Below are 16,133 nucleotides of genomic sequence, written 5' to 3'. Positions count from 1 at the left end.
CAAGGCAGTGCCGACATCATTGGTGTCAAGGATGAACATCCTCCCATCTCTGCGCCCTTGCGCGATAATCTGGCCCTCCTCCTCAATGAAGCACCCGAGTTGCGTAAACCGCACCTGCATTCCCTGGTCGACGATCTGTCCGACCGACACCACGTTTGTGATAGTCGGAACGTGTAATACGTTCATCGGCTTCCCCCTCTGTCCGACGTGGCTCAGGGGAACTTCTCTGACATGCACGATTGGGTGAGGATTGTCGTCTCCAATTTCGACAACTCTCGGTTGTTCCGGTTTCTCCAGGAAGGAGAACCACTCTTTGTGGTTCGTCATGTGATTTGACGCACCGGAATCAACGTACCACACTTCCTCTGATTTGGAAGTGGTCTTCTTCATCAAGTTAGCCTCGTGCTTCATCACCAAGGTTGGCCCCTTACCGGCTTTTCCGGTTCCCGATCCTCCCGATCCTTCTGCATAGTGCGAGTATTGTCGGTTCTCCCGACCAGTTTTGCCGGATCCGGATCTGTCCAAATCAGCGCGCTTCTTCTAGCACTCGCTTTCTCTGTGGCCCTTTTTACCACAGTACCAGCATTCTGTGGCGGATTTTTCTTGTCGGCTTCTGGCACCGCCTTGACTCCCCCTGGTTGTGGAGGTCCCAAAACTGTTGTCGGCACGGTCTCTGTGTCGTTGGTCTTGCCCTTGCCGACCGCCTCCATTGCGTGCTGACCCGCTTCGTCCACCACGCCCACGGGGCCGATCTGCCTCCGTGTACAGCATCCGGTTGTCGGTGGGTGCACTTGTTGACGCACCGGCGTGGTTCTCCTCTACAAGGAGCATCAACTATAAGTCGAAAAAAGACAGTGTATTCTCCCTCATACAAACTACCGTTCGGAAAGCTCTGAACCTGGACGCTAGCCCACCAAGGCACACTTGCACCATCTCGTTCTCCTCGACGTTTACATTGACGGAGGTGAGTGAATCACAAATTTCCTTGATTCGGGCCGTGTAATCGGCCATAGACAGATTTTTCTGTCGGACATTGCTGAGCTCCTGCCTGAGCTGCAGCTTCCTGGCCGTTGTGCTTGCGACGAAAACCTTCTTCAGGTTTCCCCAAGCTTCTTTTGGCGTCTTGGCATCTCGGATATGGCTCAGCAGCTGGTCTCCGACATTGGACGCAAAGTAGTACATCACTCTGCTTATCGATTGTTCCCACATTGGGAAGTCCTTGTGTGTCGCATTAGGTGTTGTGTTGTTAGCTCCATCAACATAGCTCCAATACCCATGCCCAAGCAGGTACTGGTGCATCTTGTAAGACCAAGATGCGTAGTTGGTTCTGTCGAGCTTCTCCACCGGGAGCGAGCTAGCCATTCCTCTATCCATTTTGCTTTTCCTGTTCTTTACAACGGTTAGGTTTTCTTCTTGCGAAAGCGAATGTAGGCTGCAGAGCTTCTCAACCCTCACGCTCTGATACCATGTAAAAACAAATAACATGCGGAAGCAATAGAAAACAGAAAACAGAGAACAGGTTTAATGGAGAGCTTAACAGTACGCGGGAGAGATAGAGAGAGAGCAGAACAAGAATCACTATTTAAAAATTATATCAACACTCTGTACATAGTATGTGTTCAACAAACACTTTTATACAAGTCCATATGGACTGATAGAAGTACATTGTACTTCAATGCTCACTCGAGCGTCTGACACTAACTACGAGAGTATTAACTCCCTAGTAGTCTAGCTGCTACTAGGCTTCCGGTTACTGATGGATCTGGCTAACCGGCTCCCCAGCTCACCGGCTCATCGATCCATCTCGCTCACCAGCTTCCATTTCATCTTTGCACATATTCATCATCAACCACCATATCGCTTGTTGTATCAATAATGTCCTCAACATGATGTACATTGGTATCACCATCCATAACATCGCATCTCATAACAATCTCCTTGGATTCATCTTTCACATCATCATTCTTTATATCATGGTTGTCCTCATGAACTATATGGGGGAACTCCACATTCATCACCTCTTCTTCTTTGTCTCTGGAATCACCTTCATAGACATCATTATAACTCCAAAAATTAGAATAATGATATGAGGGAACCTGATGAATCAGACATTGCAAGTATGTTGGTTGTTGGTTCATGACCGATCCACAATTATTATAGCTTGGATTTATGGTATATGACGTCGATACTCCATATGCTTCACCGAATAACAGCTTCTTTCAATTGTTGATCATAACTTTGACATACTCGAAGCAAATCATGGAAAGACCTTGGGTACTACTTCATATGCACTTCATATTGAAAATAACGAAGGGCTCCAGAGGCGAGACGTGTTACGGAAGAGTGGAGCGTGATGCATGGGGAGGTGGATCGAGTCACATCATTCCGCAGGCTTGTGGGAGACCCCCGGGCCATTTGAAGAAAGGCCTAGCTATCTGTAGCTAGGGCAGGCCTCTTGGGTCCCTCCACAACATATGTAGTATATATATAACTAGCCATGCTCTGCTCTGATGACGCTCTTCGTTAGCTCTGCCCCCCTTCCACCTAAGGAAGCCATGGCAGAGGAGGTGGAGGATCAATTGCGGCTGGTGGAGCAGGAGCTCAACCAGGTGCAAGGTATGTTTATGATCATCCTGTACCTTCCCATTTTTATTTTGTTTTTAACAGTACAACTGCTACATCATCTTGTTTCACTCCGAGACGGAAGAGGAGGAGGAGGAGAAGAAGTTGTTTAGAGATGATTGCCGGGGGGTTCTGTAAATGTAAAAGAAAGTTTATAGATTAGAACTCTGTCAAAGAATTGATGCCAAACCGCAGCATACGAATTCTGAGTGTATGTGAAAGAAAGAAAGAAAGAAGTTTTATTTACATCCAGTTAATGCTTTGAAGAAGGCGTATGGGAACTGAAGTTGGCATCCAAAATCAATGAAATTCACTTCACGGAGGTGCATTAGGAGTATGTGCACATTAATGGAAACTGGAGGTTTTCAATATTGATGGAGCTAGGACTGTGGATTAACATGCCTCTGTATTTTACATCTAACATCTAACTAGGTATAGGTTTACCAAAGTAATCTTCTATTGTTTCCTCTTCCCTCATTGACATGGACCTTCTGCACAAGTTCGACACTGTTGTTAAGTTGTAGGCAAGCGATGCATCTGCTTTTCAAATCTTGGCAACCTTATAGCTACTTCACTTGTCGAGGAACTTGGATCTTATCCTTCCTTGTTTCATGCTTAAGAGTGACATGCTTCACTTTCTTGTAAAGTGAAGATCAGTCTCCTAGATGAACGAGAGGAAGTCCTATGAAATCTCTTTCTCAGAATCTCCAAACCTGCGAAAACTTCATCGTAATTTCTTGCTTATCTCAAGCGTCAATCCATTCATTTAGTGTTGATGCTTGTAGCAATGATCTCCAGTTTTTCATCTTCCCTCTTCAACGGGATCTTGCCATACTTCTTTCTTCGCTTGCATTAACTTTCCTTTGGCTGGTTGAAATTTCCCTTGCACTTCTTATATGTGATCTGTTTTGAATTTTTGGAGAGACAGTCTAATTTTCCCGTCATTGAGCTTTCCCGCTCTATTTCTGTTACTTGTCGATATTTGCCAAGATGAAAAGCTCCCAAAATATTGAATTTTGTCTGAAATAGGGTTTTGGTCACATAGTAAGAGCATATATATATATATATATATATATATATATATATATATATATATATATATATAAGACTTCTTATCCATGGTTCTAATGTAAGTTGTGAGACGAGTTTAACTACATCAATGACCATGATAAAATGGCTCCATGTCCACTAAGCACTGTAGGTCCTGGTGGCAGATACAGCGAGTTTTTATTGCACTTTGATGTTATTTCCATATATACGTATATAAATAATTATTGACAGGGATTCAACCCTTTCCATGACAGATCAGATACATTCATTAATTGAACGTCAAGAAAAACTTTTAGAACAAAAGGTTGAGTTACAGAACCTATTAGATGCCTTTGTTGATGTTCGAGAGGAAGATGTTAAGGCGAGCAGATCTGAAGATGCAGTGGAAGAATCAGAGGAATATTGGAAACAATCTTTTTCATGGGATAAGGAGGCCAATGATATTCTTCTGAATATATTTGGACTACGTTTTTTTCGTGCCAATCAAAGAGAAGTATGCTACTTTGACTATATATTGAAGTTGTGCGAATAATTTTAAGCAGGAAATCAAATTCTACTTATATGTCAGATAATCAATGCGATAATGAGTGACAAAGATGTCATTGTCATAATGGCTGCTGGAGGTGGCAAGAGTCTGTGTTATCAAATTCCTGCTCTTCTCCGTGGTGGAACAACACTTATTATTAGCCCATTGCTTTCACTAATACAAGATCAAGTATTCCTATAGACTTCATGTATTATTTTGTGTAGCAAGCGCTTTATTAGATATGTAGAATGCATTGCTCTTATTCTCCTTTTTTATAGGTCATGGGACTCAGAACCCTCGGCATTTCAGCTTCAATGCTCACTTCTGTCACATCAAAAGAAGAAGAGAAAGAAATATATAAGTCTCTTGAGAAAGGAGAAGGAGAAGTGAAACTTCTTTATGTAACACCTGAGAAAATAGCAAAGAGCAAACGTTTCATGTCAAAGTTAGAGAAATGCAATCATGCCGGTCGTCTCTCTGTTATTGCAATTGATGTAAGTTTGTTATTGAAATCATCATTGTCTTCAGGCTGTTAATAGGCAATACTTGATATATGATCATGCTTAATTGTTTCCAAAATGACTGTAGGAGGCACACTGTTGTAGCCAATGGGGTCATGATTTTCGACCAGATTACAAAAACTTGGGCATATTAAAAAAGCAATTTCCAAAGGTTCCAATGATTGCTCTGACTGTAAGTCAAAGAAACTCTCTCTTTCTTCAATGATCATCTTAGTTATACATGCACAAACTTGAACAAAATGAGAGAGAATACATAATGCATTGATATTGTGGTGGCTTTTTACCTTTTCCAATTGCATGCATAGAATCATGGGCACAAGGAAAGAAACCTGAACTATCAAAACTTTTACAATGCCACCCGTCCCAATCAGTGTCAACCACACTTACCTTGCTATAACCCTTGCCAACAACACATCACTATGATCACCTTCACCCTCTCCACCAACCTCACCCCACTTTATCCATGAAATAGCAAAACTTATAGACAACATGCTCATCAAGGACTTTACCACCTAGACCTAGTCACGCCCCTGGATGCCTGCCCTCACCTCCCAAATCTCCACAATACTTCTTTCTTTCTAACAAGTGTCTTAACTAGGAGCCACGCCTGAAAGTCGTCAGCTAGTATTGTACCATGGAGATGAGGCAATAGAAATGATTTACAGTTTCGATTAACTTAGAGTTGACATATCTAGTTAAGTCACTTGGAACAATTGTCAAATTAGGAGAATGGAAGTGGGCAAAACTGAAAACTATGAAATCGAGAACATGTGCCACTTGAGCACAAACCAATGATGGGAGATTAAAGCAAGAGTATTACATGCATGGATGGATTGGTGATTTATGAAACTGAGGTTTGGGGAGGCAGTATTTCAGAAAGCTCATGGAACAAAACAGAGAAAGCACAAAAAATATTTCTATGCCATCATTTAGGGGTTAAGAGAGCAACCCAATATGGCTTCTAGAAACTGAAGGAAACACGAGAGAGTTAATTTTATGCTCTTCCAAGAGTTTATATGTATGAATAGTAGAGAATATGCCCCAAAATGAGCTCACCAAGGCTAAATTAGAATTTGGATTCTTACCACAAAAACAATTTCTCTCATCCAACTGGGTCCAAGATATCTGAAAATGGTTTGCAAGATGGCATGTTCAAGAATATCTAGATGTTCACCCAACATAGGTCTAAGTTTGAGTGCCACTGCAGCTGTGTTAATACTCAATATAGGAAAAATTACAATATATTCACATTGTATGGGGTGTGGGAATGAGGTTCGGGACATTGTATAGTGTGAGGCATTATTCTCCAAGTTCTCCATTCTTTCATAATTGTTCTTCGTGAATTTTTACAGTGGTCACTCCCCTCCATAATGCATAGTTCACTGTCCCTCTCCTCCATACTTGTCTCCCTTGTCTTGCAACTTTAAGCATTTTCCCTGTTTTTTCTTGCTTGTATTTATCTCTGAACTGTCTTTTCTTCCATGCTTTAAGATGGCTGTTGGCTCCATGGATCGGAGTTTAAAGCATGAAAGTTTTCAATATTCATTGCCATCTATAGTGAAGTTATTATATTTCAATGTATATATTGTGGACTGGATTCAAAAAACAGCTTGTTTGGGGGTTTTCTTCTTCATTATTTGAGCATTTTATAATGTTAGTTGCTCACAAATTATGGATGCTTCTGTAGAAAGGCTACAGCAACTGCAAGGGTTCAATTTGATTTAAGGGAAATGCTTCAAATGACAAAGTGCGTCAGATTTGTCAGCTCAGTCAACAGGCCCAATCTATTTTATGAGGTGAAAATTTTAAGAACTGTTTTGATTGATCTTTAACTTTTGTTGAGTGTTCATAGTAACAGTTTATGAAAGATCTTTTTTATTTTCCTACGTATACATTTTACAACAAATCATAGTTAAAAAAATGCATATTCTATGTCTAGAATATGTTTTAGAATACTCTGAAATATTTTACACGTATTCAATGTTTTAGAACTGTCATTTTTCAAAATTTCACACATTCTACGTATTCTACTTATTTAGCAAGTATTTGATGTTTCAAAAAAGCTTTAAAATTTTAATATTTTATTTTTTTGAAAAAAAAGTTCAAAGTTTAAGAAGTATTTAACATATTTTACATGTACTCTACGTATTTAAAGTATTGTACATGTATTCTAAGTATATACGCATTTAATGTATTTTATCTGTAGAATACTTATTCTAAGTATTTAAAAAAAGTTAGAATACTTGCATACACATTCTACGTGTATTTTATGCTAAATATTCTACAACAATGCAACAAATAAAATTATATTCTGAACCTTTTGATGAATATCATAAAATCAAAGCTAGATTCAGATGATAAACATTCGAGGTTTGAAATTACTGATCCTTCTGCACACGGATACTTTTCTCTCCTTTATGGTGTAGAGAGTTTTTGGGTGGAGACATTGCAGATGTTCACTTGTACAAGGCTGCATGATGTTGTCAAATCGTTTTGATCATGCTATGTTAATGTGCATCAACTACAAATATTACACTATAGCCTCAATAGCTCAAGAATTGCCACAATGATGATACAAGATTATGGGATAGAGCATTGAAATCTAAGAGGAGACTCCAACATAATTGAATTTCAGGAGGATAGCCAAAGGAGGAGGAGAAGAATATTGGACAGTGGCCTCTAGCACCCTATGGTTAACTCACTCTCACTCTCAACCCAATAAATCCACCATCCAAATGGAAGTTAGAATAGAGATAATACACATTGCGTCTTGTGTCAGCTGCCTGAAGACACTCAAATGTAGTTCATCATCTCGTCATTCCACCATACCAACCAAAATCAGACAAATGTCCTCGAGTCTTTGATGAGCTCCAACATGTTGCTACCTGAAGGAGATAGTTTAGCATTCTCACTCTGGCTCGTGAGCTGGAAGCATATTATGCACTGTGTGGTGGAACTGTTTGATCTTCCAGCACGCTAGCTTCAACAAGAAGTGGGCATCAAACCAGGACATTGCAAAGGGGTTACAATAGATCAGGCAATAGCAATTTGTTGCACACATAATCTCTAACCTCATGGACCATGATCCCCCACCATTGTCATTTACAGACCATTGCAGGTGCTTCCCTTGCTTTGGTGATCTGTCCATTCTGGACTGACCTATTCGAGAGATTTTTCAAAAATAAAAATTGCAATCTATCCGACTTGAGAATCTTATATTTATAGACAATGGGATTCTCTATTCACTTCTATTTTTATTTAGTTCCATTTATTTTGGTTTGTTGCCCTCAAAGATGAGACAACATTTGAAGATGTAATCTCTTGTTTGGTCTTATAGCCCAATTTGGCCTATTAGAAGACTTTGAATGTCTTTTTTTTCTTCTTCTTTCTATAGTTCTTCTCAGATGTTTAGTGTGAAACATAAACAAGTAAAAATTAATGTACTAGGAAATAAAACACAAAATTAAAACACATCGGTAATTGTAGTGTGTATATGATTAATGAACATTATAGTGGATGTGTTTGCATATGTACAACTGTATATATTTACTTTAGAAAGAATAATTATTGATTATATGTGAAAATGTTAAAGTTCTATTATTCATTGTATTCACTTTGCTCACTGAAATCTGAATTTATAATATTAGGTGCGTGAGAAGTCATCAAATGCCCAGACTGTTAATTTGGAAATTGTAGATTTCATAAAACAGTCATATAAGAAAGAAGACTCTGGTATAGTGTATTGCTACTCTCGGAAGGAATGTGAACAGGTAATACTGGTTGCAATATTATGAAAATCCACACATGAACTTCGCACGGGGACATGCTTGAAAAGTGTTCCATCGAACCATTTCTGATTTAGGTTGCAAAAGAACTTCGGGAGCAGGGAATTTTAGCAGCATTTTATCATGCTGATATGGAAGCTAATCAACGTGCAGTTGTACATACTCGGTACATACAATTGTGTTAATTTGGTATCTACCTGTACACAATTAAATGGACTAGTATTATTGTTTTTAGGAATCTTCAGATTAAGATACACCATTTTGAAGGGGATCTTGTATGAAATTGTTTTTCTAGTATGAAAAGTTCAAGGAGGTTGACCGTTGTGAAATAATTCAAAGAAATGCTCATGCCCAAGGTTGACCATATCATTAAGATACAGAGAGGTTTATCGATCGACCAGGAAGATAGTTAAATGGAAAGAGAAACTTATCCCTGCAGGTAAATACCTGAAAGAACGTTCCCAAATTGTTTGCTGATACTAGGTATCGAAAGTTGTGCAGTACATTTGAGGTTATTACAATTTGTTTTAAATTTTGATCCAGAGCTGAACCTATATACTAGTACAAACCATGATGAGCAGGAGACCCAGAACCCAGATGAGTGGGAACCTTGCCTGAAACTGGTCACCTGTAACTCTAAAGCTTGGTGGATCGTGGTCAGAACTTTGTACCTTTAACTTCGTATCTTGCTAGATTTAACCTGCTCAAGAAACTTTTCTATTCCAAGATGCACAATGTTACACCGTATCTTGCTATATTTAGTCAACCCTAGAAACTTGTCAGATGTTGATGCCATATGTGATGGATGAGCTTGATCCAAAGATCTTGATGGTTACCAGACCAAGATACAAAATACAGCTCATGGGGGTATTCTTGGAGCACAAAATTCTTCAGTTAACGTCTGCTACGATTGTGAAGGATTCCTGTTGCTCTCCCCCCCTTTTGTTACTTTTTCAAGAACTTTTCACTCTGAGAGAGGAGAAAGCTTGAGAGGTTTCAAATTTAGTGCGAAATTGATCTGCTATTAATTCTGTCATGTTGGTCTTTTTAAGTGCTTGTTGATTTGTATATCTGATCAGACCTTAATTTCAGGTGGAGTTGTGGAAAGTTGCAAGTGATTGTTGGCACGGTAGGTAAATTCTTAACAAAGATCAGACATCCGATTCTGTGGTTGTTTCTCATGGTGGCAATTTCACAGGTGGCATTTGGTATGGGGATAAACAAACCTGATGGTGAGTTCAATGATTTTTTGTCACTTTACAAACCTAAGAAGTATTGTAAAGATGGTTTCATTTAGATTCAGTTCATTGCCTTCCATTTCTATGAAAATTTTTCCAGTGCGATTTGTTATCCACCATAGCCTGAGCAAGTCGTTGGAAACTTATTATCAGGTTATCTTCATTTCATAAAATATTCATTTGATGCAATGCTGTTTGGTCACTGTTTACTGAAGAATGTGATAACAGGAAAGTGGTCGTGCAGGTCGTGATGGTCTTCCATCACACTGTCTCCTTTTCTACAGACCAGCTGATCTTCCTCGTCATGTATGTACAGACAAATACCATCTAATCCTAAAGAATTTCATTTTTAGTGTGATATCTGAAAGAAGAATGCAAAGTAATGTGTATTCTTATAATAATCGCATTTCAAAATATTCCCTCTCTTCAATAAAAAAGAAAAAAAGAAAAGGAAAGCAAGTAGGAAGGACATAGTAAAGGCATTTATAGATCATTTGATATATGTGATTTCTGGAGCATTAAAGGAAATCCTTACGTTACAACTGTTCAAGGCTGCATGAAATCATGTATAGCAGAGCTCACTGATTGGCACAACTTGTGAAAACCGAACCAAAAGTTAACCTCCCATTCTATCTACGATTGCTCTGAAAATGGGTATTCCTGGAAAACCTTTTTAACTCTCACCTCTGATGGTTTGAAGTGTCTTCTTCTCCTCCTCTACTTGCTTTTCAGTCTTTTAACTTTACTCAGAAAAGTAAAGTCATGCTCATGCCAGTGTTCTGTAATAATTCTGGCTTTTTGCTCCACAGAGCAGCATGGTCTTTCATGAATATGCAGGATTGCAGAACATTTATAATATGGTTCGGTTCTGTCAGGTATATTTCTATGTTATCCATTATTGGTGCTCCTATTATTAACTTTGATCAGTGCTAGTATTTCTGATGGTATAATCTACTAAGAATGAAAACCTACATGCAGTCAAAGCGTGAATGTCGACGTGCAGCCTTCTTCAAGCATTTTGGAGAACAGATGCAGGAGTGTAATGGTAAAACAATTCGTTTTTGATGTTCCTACCCATCAAATGCATGTGTACATCAGGTGATGCACATGTTCTTTTATAACTAAATATTTGTTTGTTTCCATGACCAGGCATGTGTGATAACTGTGCAGTTAGAGGTGACATTGTCATTAAAGATGTTACAGGTGCATATAATCGTAAATTCATTTTCTTTTCATTTGTTTGAGATTCTGAATGAATGGAATTATGATATTTTTGTAGCTCATGCGCAATCTATCGTGATGACTGTGAAAGAGGTTGAAGAAGGAGATAAGAAGGTAACAATGTTACAGCTGGTAGATCTATGGAAAACTCGATCACCAAAATCTGGTATTCTAGAGAAATTGCGGGTAAATCTGGCATTTTTACAATTTTATTACTTTTTGACATTTAACTTCAGAGTGATTATCTTTTTCCAGGACAAATGCAACCAGATATAGAGCTCAGAAAAGATTTAAAAAAGCATGAAGTGGAGCAGATAATAGTTCAGCTACTTCTAGATGGTTTTCTGGTACCTTCGTTTCTTTACTATGTCAATAAGCGCTGACATCCAACATTAGGCACTCCCTGCTAATCATACACTTCGAATGTCAATAGTAATATCACTTCAATGTTAACACATTTTCTTTCAGAAAATTATTTCTCGTTTAAGACACAAATAAAATAGAATCTCCATATTATTGAAAAATAACTACTAGCAACTTGGAGCTTACAAATTTAAATCGGTGGAAGATTTTCCAGAAGCCAGTAGTCTTACGGAAATAAACAGTAATATGGATAATTTCATCATATAGTTGATGGTCAAATATAAAATATAAGTAGAATAAATAATTTAATCATTTCAATAAACTTGTGGTTAATGAACTGAAATGCAAGAAGTTTAGGGAGACGTGCGGTAACAATCACTCCCTAGTGTGAATGTGCGTGCATGTCAATGAGTTAGGGCCTGAAAGCTAAAGATCCATCAACCCATAAAGTTGCTCTTGTATCTTTACCGAACAATGACCCTGGTATCAATTGGAAAACCAGTTGTCTATCAAATTGATTAAAGATGAGTTAAATTTTGTTTGATTTGTGTTAGTATCTTGGCGTGGTACATTGTCGCTATTGGATAAACATCCAAAAATAAGCATCACTAAAAGAATGGATTCAAAATAGGATATTTTTCATTGATATTCTGACCTATCTTCCTCGAGTACTTGTAAAGAACTACATGTTCTGTGGAAAGAAGACTGATCTGATTGTGTGTTTAGAACACCATCAACTCCCATAATATAAACCCAAAACTGAGTTCGGAAAACCAACTATATTGCCATTGTGCCCTCGTTAGAGATTATATAGTCATATGTTTGTTTGCACTGTTTTTTTCTTTGTTTTTGTATAGTCATGCCCAAAGTCTAAAATTTTGCCTATTGAGACTCTTTTGAATCAGTTGATTGTTGGGGCAGAAATTTTAACTATTTTCATTGATTTCAGAAGGAGGTGTTTCAGCATACTGCATATGCAACCAATTCATATGTCTCATTGGGAACAGTTTGGCAGTCACTATTACATGGTATGCAGGGGATAATAAATGATACCAATCTTTGAATTAAGCATATTTGCCGTAATACACCTTAAGATGTCAGATCGTTGACAGGGAAAAGGAAAATCAGTTTTGAATTGAGAGAAGGCAAAGGATCCTGTGACATCCACATAGGCAGTGGCTTACAAGAGATTTTAGATTCAGATATGGCCAAAGAACTCTATAGCTTGCGTGAAGAATTGGCATTGAAACATGGACAAGTCTTTCCATATTCAATCCTCTCAACTCAGCAGATTGCTCAGTTGTGTGTACAGAAACCCACCTCACTTACACAAGTAAGGATTTACTTGTTCTTTAGCATTATCTTAAAGTGGCATTGATGTATGGTTTTAATTTGTGATTGGAAATGCTGAAAGAGATCATGTCTAAACTAGTAGTCAAAGTTTCAGAATACAGACCACAATTGGCTATTTTAATAGGCATGATGCTTCAGTTCTTTCTAAAACTGTATAACAGGGTGTTATACTAATTCGGGACTTCTCAACAGCAGATATATTCTATTCTAACACTATGCATTGAGATGGTTTTCCTTGTTCTTTAGCATTATCTTAAAGTGACATTGACTTATGGCTATAGTTTGTGATTGGAAATGCTGAAAGAAATTATGTCTAAGCTAGTAGTTGAAGTTTCAGAATACAGACCATGATAGGCTATTTTAATAGGGGTGATGCTTCAGTTCTTTCTAAAACTGTATAACAGGGTGTTATACTAATTCGGGCCTTCTCAACAGCAGATATATTCTATTCTAACACTATGCATTGAGATGGTTTTCCTTGTTCTTTAGCATTATCTTAAAGTGACATTGACTTATGGTTATAATTTGTGATTGGAAATGCTGAAAGAGATTATGTCTAAGCTAGTAGTGGAAGTTTCAGAATACAGACCATGATAGGCTATTTTAGTAGGCGTGATGCTTCAGTTCTTTCTAAAACTGTATAACAGGGTGTTATACTAATTCGGGCCTTCTCAGCAGCAGATATATTCTATTCTAACATGATGCATTAAGATAGGTTGTTCCATTACCACCATTTTCATGTAAACCACAAAATGTTTATTCCTAGCCTTGCAGTCAATCTAACGCAAATGGCTAGTTATCCACTGTCTAAAGTATTTTCTTGTCTTTTGAACCATTCTTTTCTTTGCATGGTTCTAAGAACTTCTAAGCCTCTAATACCTGGCGAAGCATGTGAGTGTAATCAGTGTATAGTATTGCATATTTTCAAGATCAGAATCTTAGTGCGGTCCAAGGATGGTTGATCCAAGTTTGAAAGGGTTTTCTGCCCACACACAGTCATGTATATAAGGAATTTCTATTTCTTCTAAACATCTTAAAATTTATTAACATTTGGAACCCCTTAGGAATCAGTTTGTGTGGAGAATTTCGAGTTTTCTCTAAGAAAATACTCCACAAGACAAATGAACATGTCCTACACCCGTGGATGGTGGAAGCATTGGAAAAGATTGAAAAGATCACAAATAAACAAATAACAATTGACAGCAATTAGATAGATAAAGATAAAAGTAAAATAATAGAATGACAACACTAATACTGGAAACATAAAGAGAGCAAAGATGCCATTATCAAGCGCAGTCCACTGTTGAGAATGTAATGAATTATGAGGAGATTGAATCACCAACCTAAAATTAAATTAAAGTCAAGTTCATGCCTTCTAGCCTTCTGCTATCGCTTGCTTTGGGAGCATAACATGGCTATAATAAAGGGCATCATGGGTGATAGATGCTCTGGCGTGTCTATCCGACTTGAATTCCTTTTCAAAACTATAACCAATTTAGCTTAGAAGGCATGCTTTATTTGGTTTTTTCATAAGAAGAAACAAGGATAACTTAGAAGGTATGGTGACTCCATTTCCGCGAGAAATCTTCTATCAACATTTCATTTTAATTTGATCTTTCCATTGGTTGCTTAGTATTCTAATTGCTTAATGTTGATTTACTGCAGATTGAGGAGTTATTGGGCAAGAGGAAGATTGATTTTTTTGGAAAAGATATTCTAGACACATTGAACAAGATTGTAGGAAGTGAGCTCTCATCAAAAGAGGCTTGTACCCCTCACCAAGATAAGAAAACAACAAAAAGCAAAGTTCGTCCAAACCTTGAAGGCTCTAACAAAAGAAGGAAGAAAGAAACTGCAGAGAAATGTATATGCATTGATGATAGTGACAGTTAGAAACATGCATCTGCATAAGGTAATTATTAGTATGAAGGAAGAACCTTTTTACCTATTTTTTTATCTAATTAGTGAGGCAATCACATGGATGTAAGCCATCTGCAAACCTCAAATTTATTTGTAAAGCTCCTGCCCTGCCCTTTAATAATGAGTCAAACTCATTATCAAGGCATCAATATCTGTGAAATACAAAAAGACATAAGTGTGGTATTTTGGCAAAAAGAATGGCATTTTGAAAACAAGTCCCTGAATTTTATATCCTGAAAGAGCAAAAACATGACAATTGAGGGGGCAGTCTCATATATAGATTTGGCTGTACTTTTCTTCCCTTCTTGTTAGACTTTGTCGACAAGCATGTCAAATGTTATTGTCTTGGGGTAGTCTAGTGAACTCTATTCAGTTTTTGACCAGATTAAAAATTCTCTGATCACGTCGTTCATGTGCAGTTGCGCTAATCTCGCTTCAAATATTCAGAGGTAAGGCTACTTATGTACTCATCGAGGAAAACCTTGCAAAGCAGTAGAGGAAGCGGTAAGTAGGTGAAGAGTAGGTGAAGAAGAAAATGGTAGAAGAAGAAAAACAAAGCGAATATAACCACTAAAGCTTTCAGTGATGCTCTCTTGGACGGAAACTCAACAGAAGACTGCCAACAATGGAATGGACTCCTGATAAATCCGTTTGATCGAAGTGTTTTGGATATATTTTTTTGCAAAATGATTCATTGGACATCAATTGAACGACTCTTCATACCCCAACATGGTGCAGGGTAATGTTTCTTCATAGAAGTTGAGAGGGGTGTTGATATTAAATGTGTACCCAAAATAACTTTGATACAAAACATGAAATCTGGTAGGGCCAAAAATGAATTTGCAATGCAAGCACCATGCATATTTAAGAAAGTGGAGTTTGCTATATCAAATACAGGTCACAAATTGCAAAAGTTTTTTGAACTGCCAGTTTTAGTGGAAAGATAATGGACATCTTATGAGCAAATGGTACCACCAGTTGGATTCAACCTTGATATTCCACGTCTGCTCTTTGCCAGCTTTTTGTGCGTAATTGAACGGTTTGCGTGGTTCTAGGCACTAATTATTTAATCCAAATGAATTTACTCTCCACATGAGATGACTACAGGATAGATTTGTGAAGTCTCAAAGGTGTTTGAAACTTGAGGCCCTTTTTTAGGTAACTCTATTATGTGGTTAATATGGGATTTCTTGTGTTCTAGTATAGACTTGGTCTATACTACTGAAGGCATTAGGCATTATATCAGCAATACTTTACACACAAGCATGTGGTGCATTTAAACAACTTATTTGATTTGAACTTGGAATGTTCCACATTGTCTAAGCTGACCAAAGTTGATTTGAGTGATCTATAATGATGAATAGACAGAAAAATAAAATATGGATCTCCATTCTCCTTTTTGTAAATGACACATTACTAGAACTTGCAACTGTTGATGGGACAAGCCAATGCATATACTACTTGGACACTCAACTTTCACGTGGCATATCCTAGCTATTAGTAGATCAAATAATTAAAGAGAACCATACGTAGA

At 37.8% G+C, this 16,133-nt stretch overlaps 1 protein-coding gene across 6 annotated transcripts; it reads left to right on the top strand.

The window, feature by feature from the left end:
* Positions 1–2,511: 2,511 nt before the first annotated feature.
* Positions 2,512–15,522, top strand: LOC147848871 (ATP-dependent DNA helicase Q-like 2). 6 transcript variants are annotated; one of them, XM_087338008.1, is made up of 21 exons: positions 2,512–2,616; positions 3,927–4,165; positions 4,241–4,387; positions 4,477–4,692; positions 4,787–4,891; positions 6,411–6,515; positions 8,367–8,489; positions 8,582–8,670; positions 9,597–9,633; positions 9,703–9,736; positions 9,843–9,895; positions 9,987–10,048; positions 10,557–10,617; positions 10,721–10,787; positions 10,892–10,945; positions 11,022–11,129; positions 11,219–11,310; positions 12,276–12,354; positions 12,439–12,659; positions 14,345–14,591; positions 15,019–15,522. In XM_087338008.1, exons 1-20 carry the CDS (start codon positions 2,556–2,558, stop codon positions 14,570–14,572), a joined length of 2,181 nt encoding a protein of 726 aa, XP_087194134.1. In that variant the 5' UTR covers positions 2,512–2,555; the 3' UTR covers positions 14,573–14,591; positions 15,019–15,522. The 6 variants fall into 6 exon arrangements, with proteins under 6 accessions (XP_087194134.1, XP_087194133.1, XP_087194136.1 ...); XM_087338007.1 differs by having other exon boundaries at positions 9,971–10,048; positions 10,552–10,617; XM_087338010.1 differs by lacking the exon at positions 4,241–4,387 and having other exon boundaries at positions 9,971–10,048; positions 10,552–10,617.
* Positions 15,523–16,133: the final 611 nt, after the last annotated feature.

This window comes from Azolla caroliniana, unplaced genomic scaffold (genome assembly GCF_043228905.1).
Source record: "Azolla caroliniana isolate FFs.n. ecotype wild unplaced genomic scaffold, voAzoCaro1.0.p SCAF_194, whole genome shotgun sequence".
Taxonomy (NCBI): Eukaryota; Viridiplantae; Streptophyta; class Polypodiopsida; order Salviniales; family Salviniaceae; genus Azolla; species Azolla caroliniana.
This window is presented reverse-complemented; position numbering and strand designations above follow the sequence as displayed.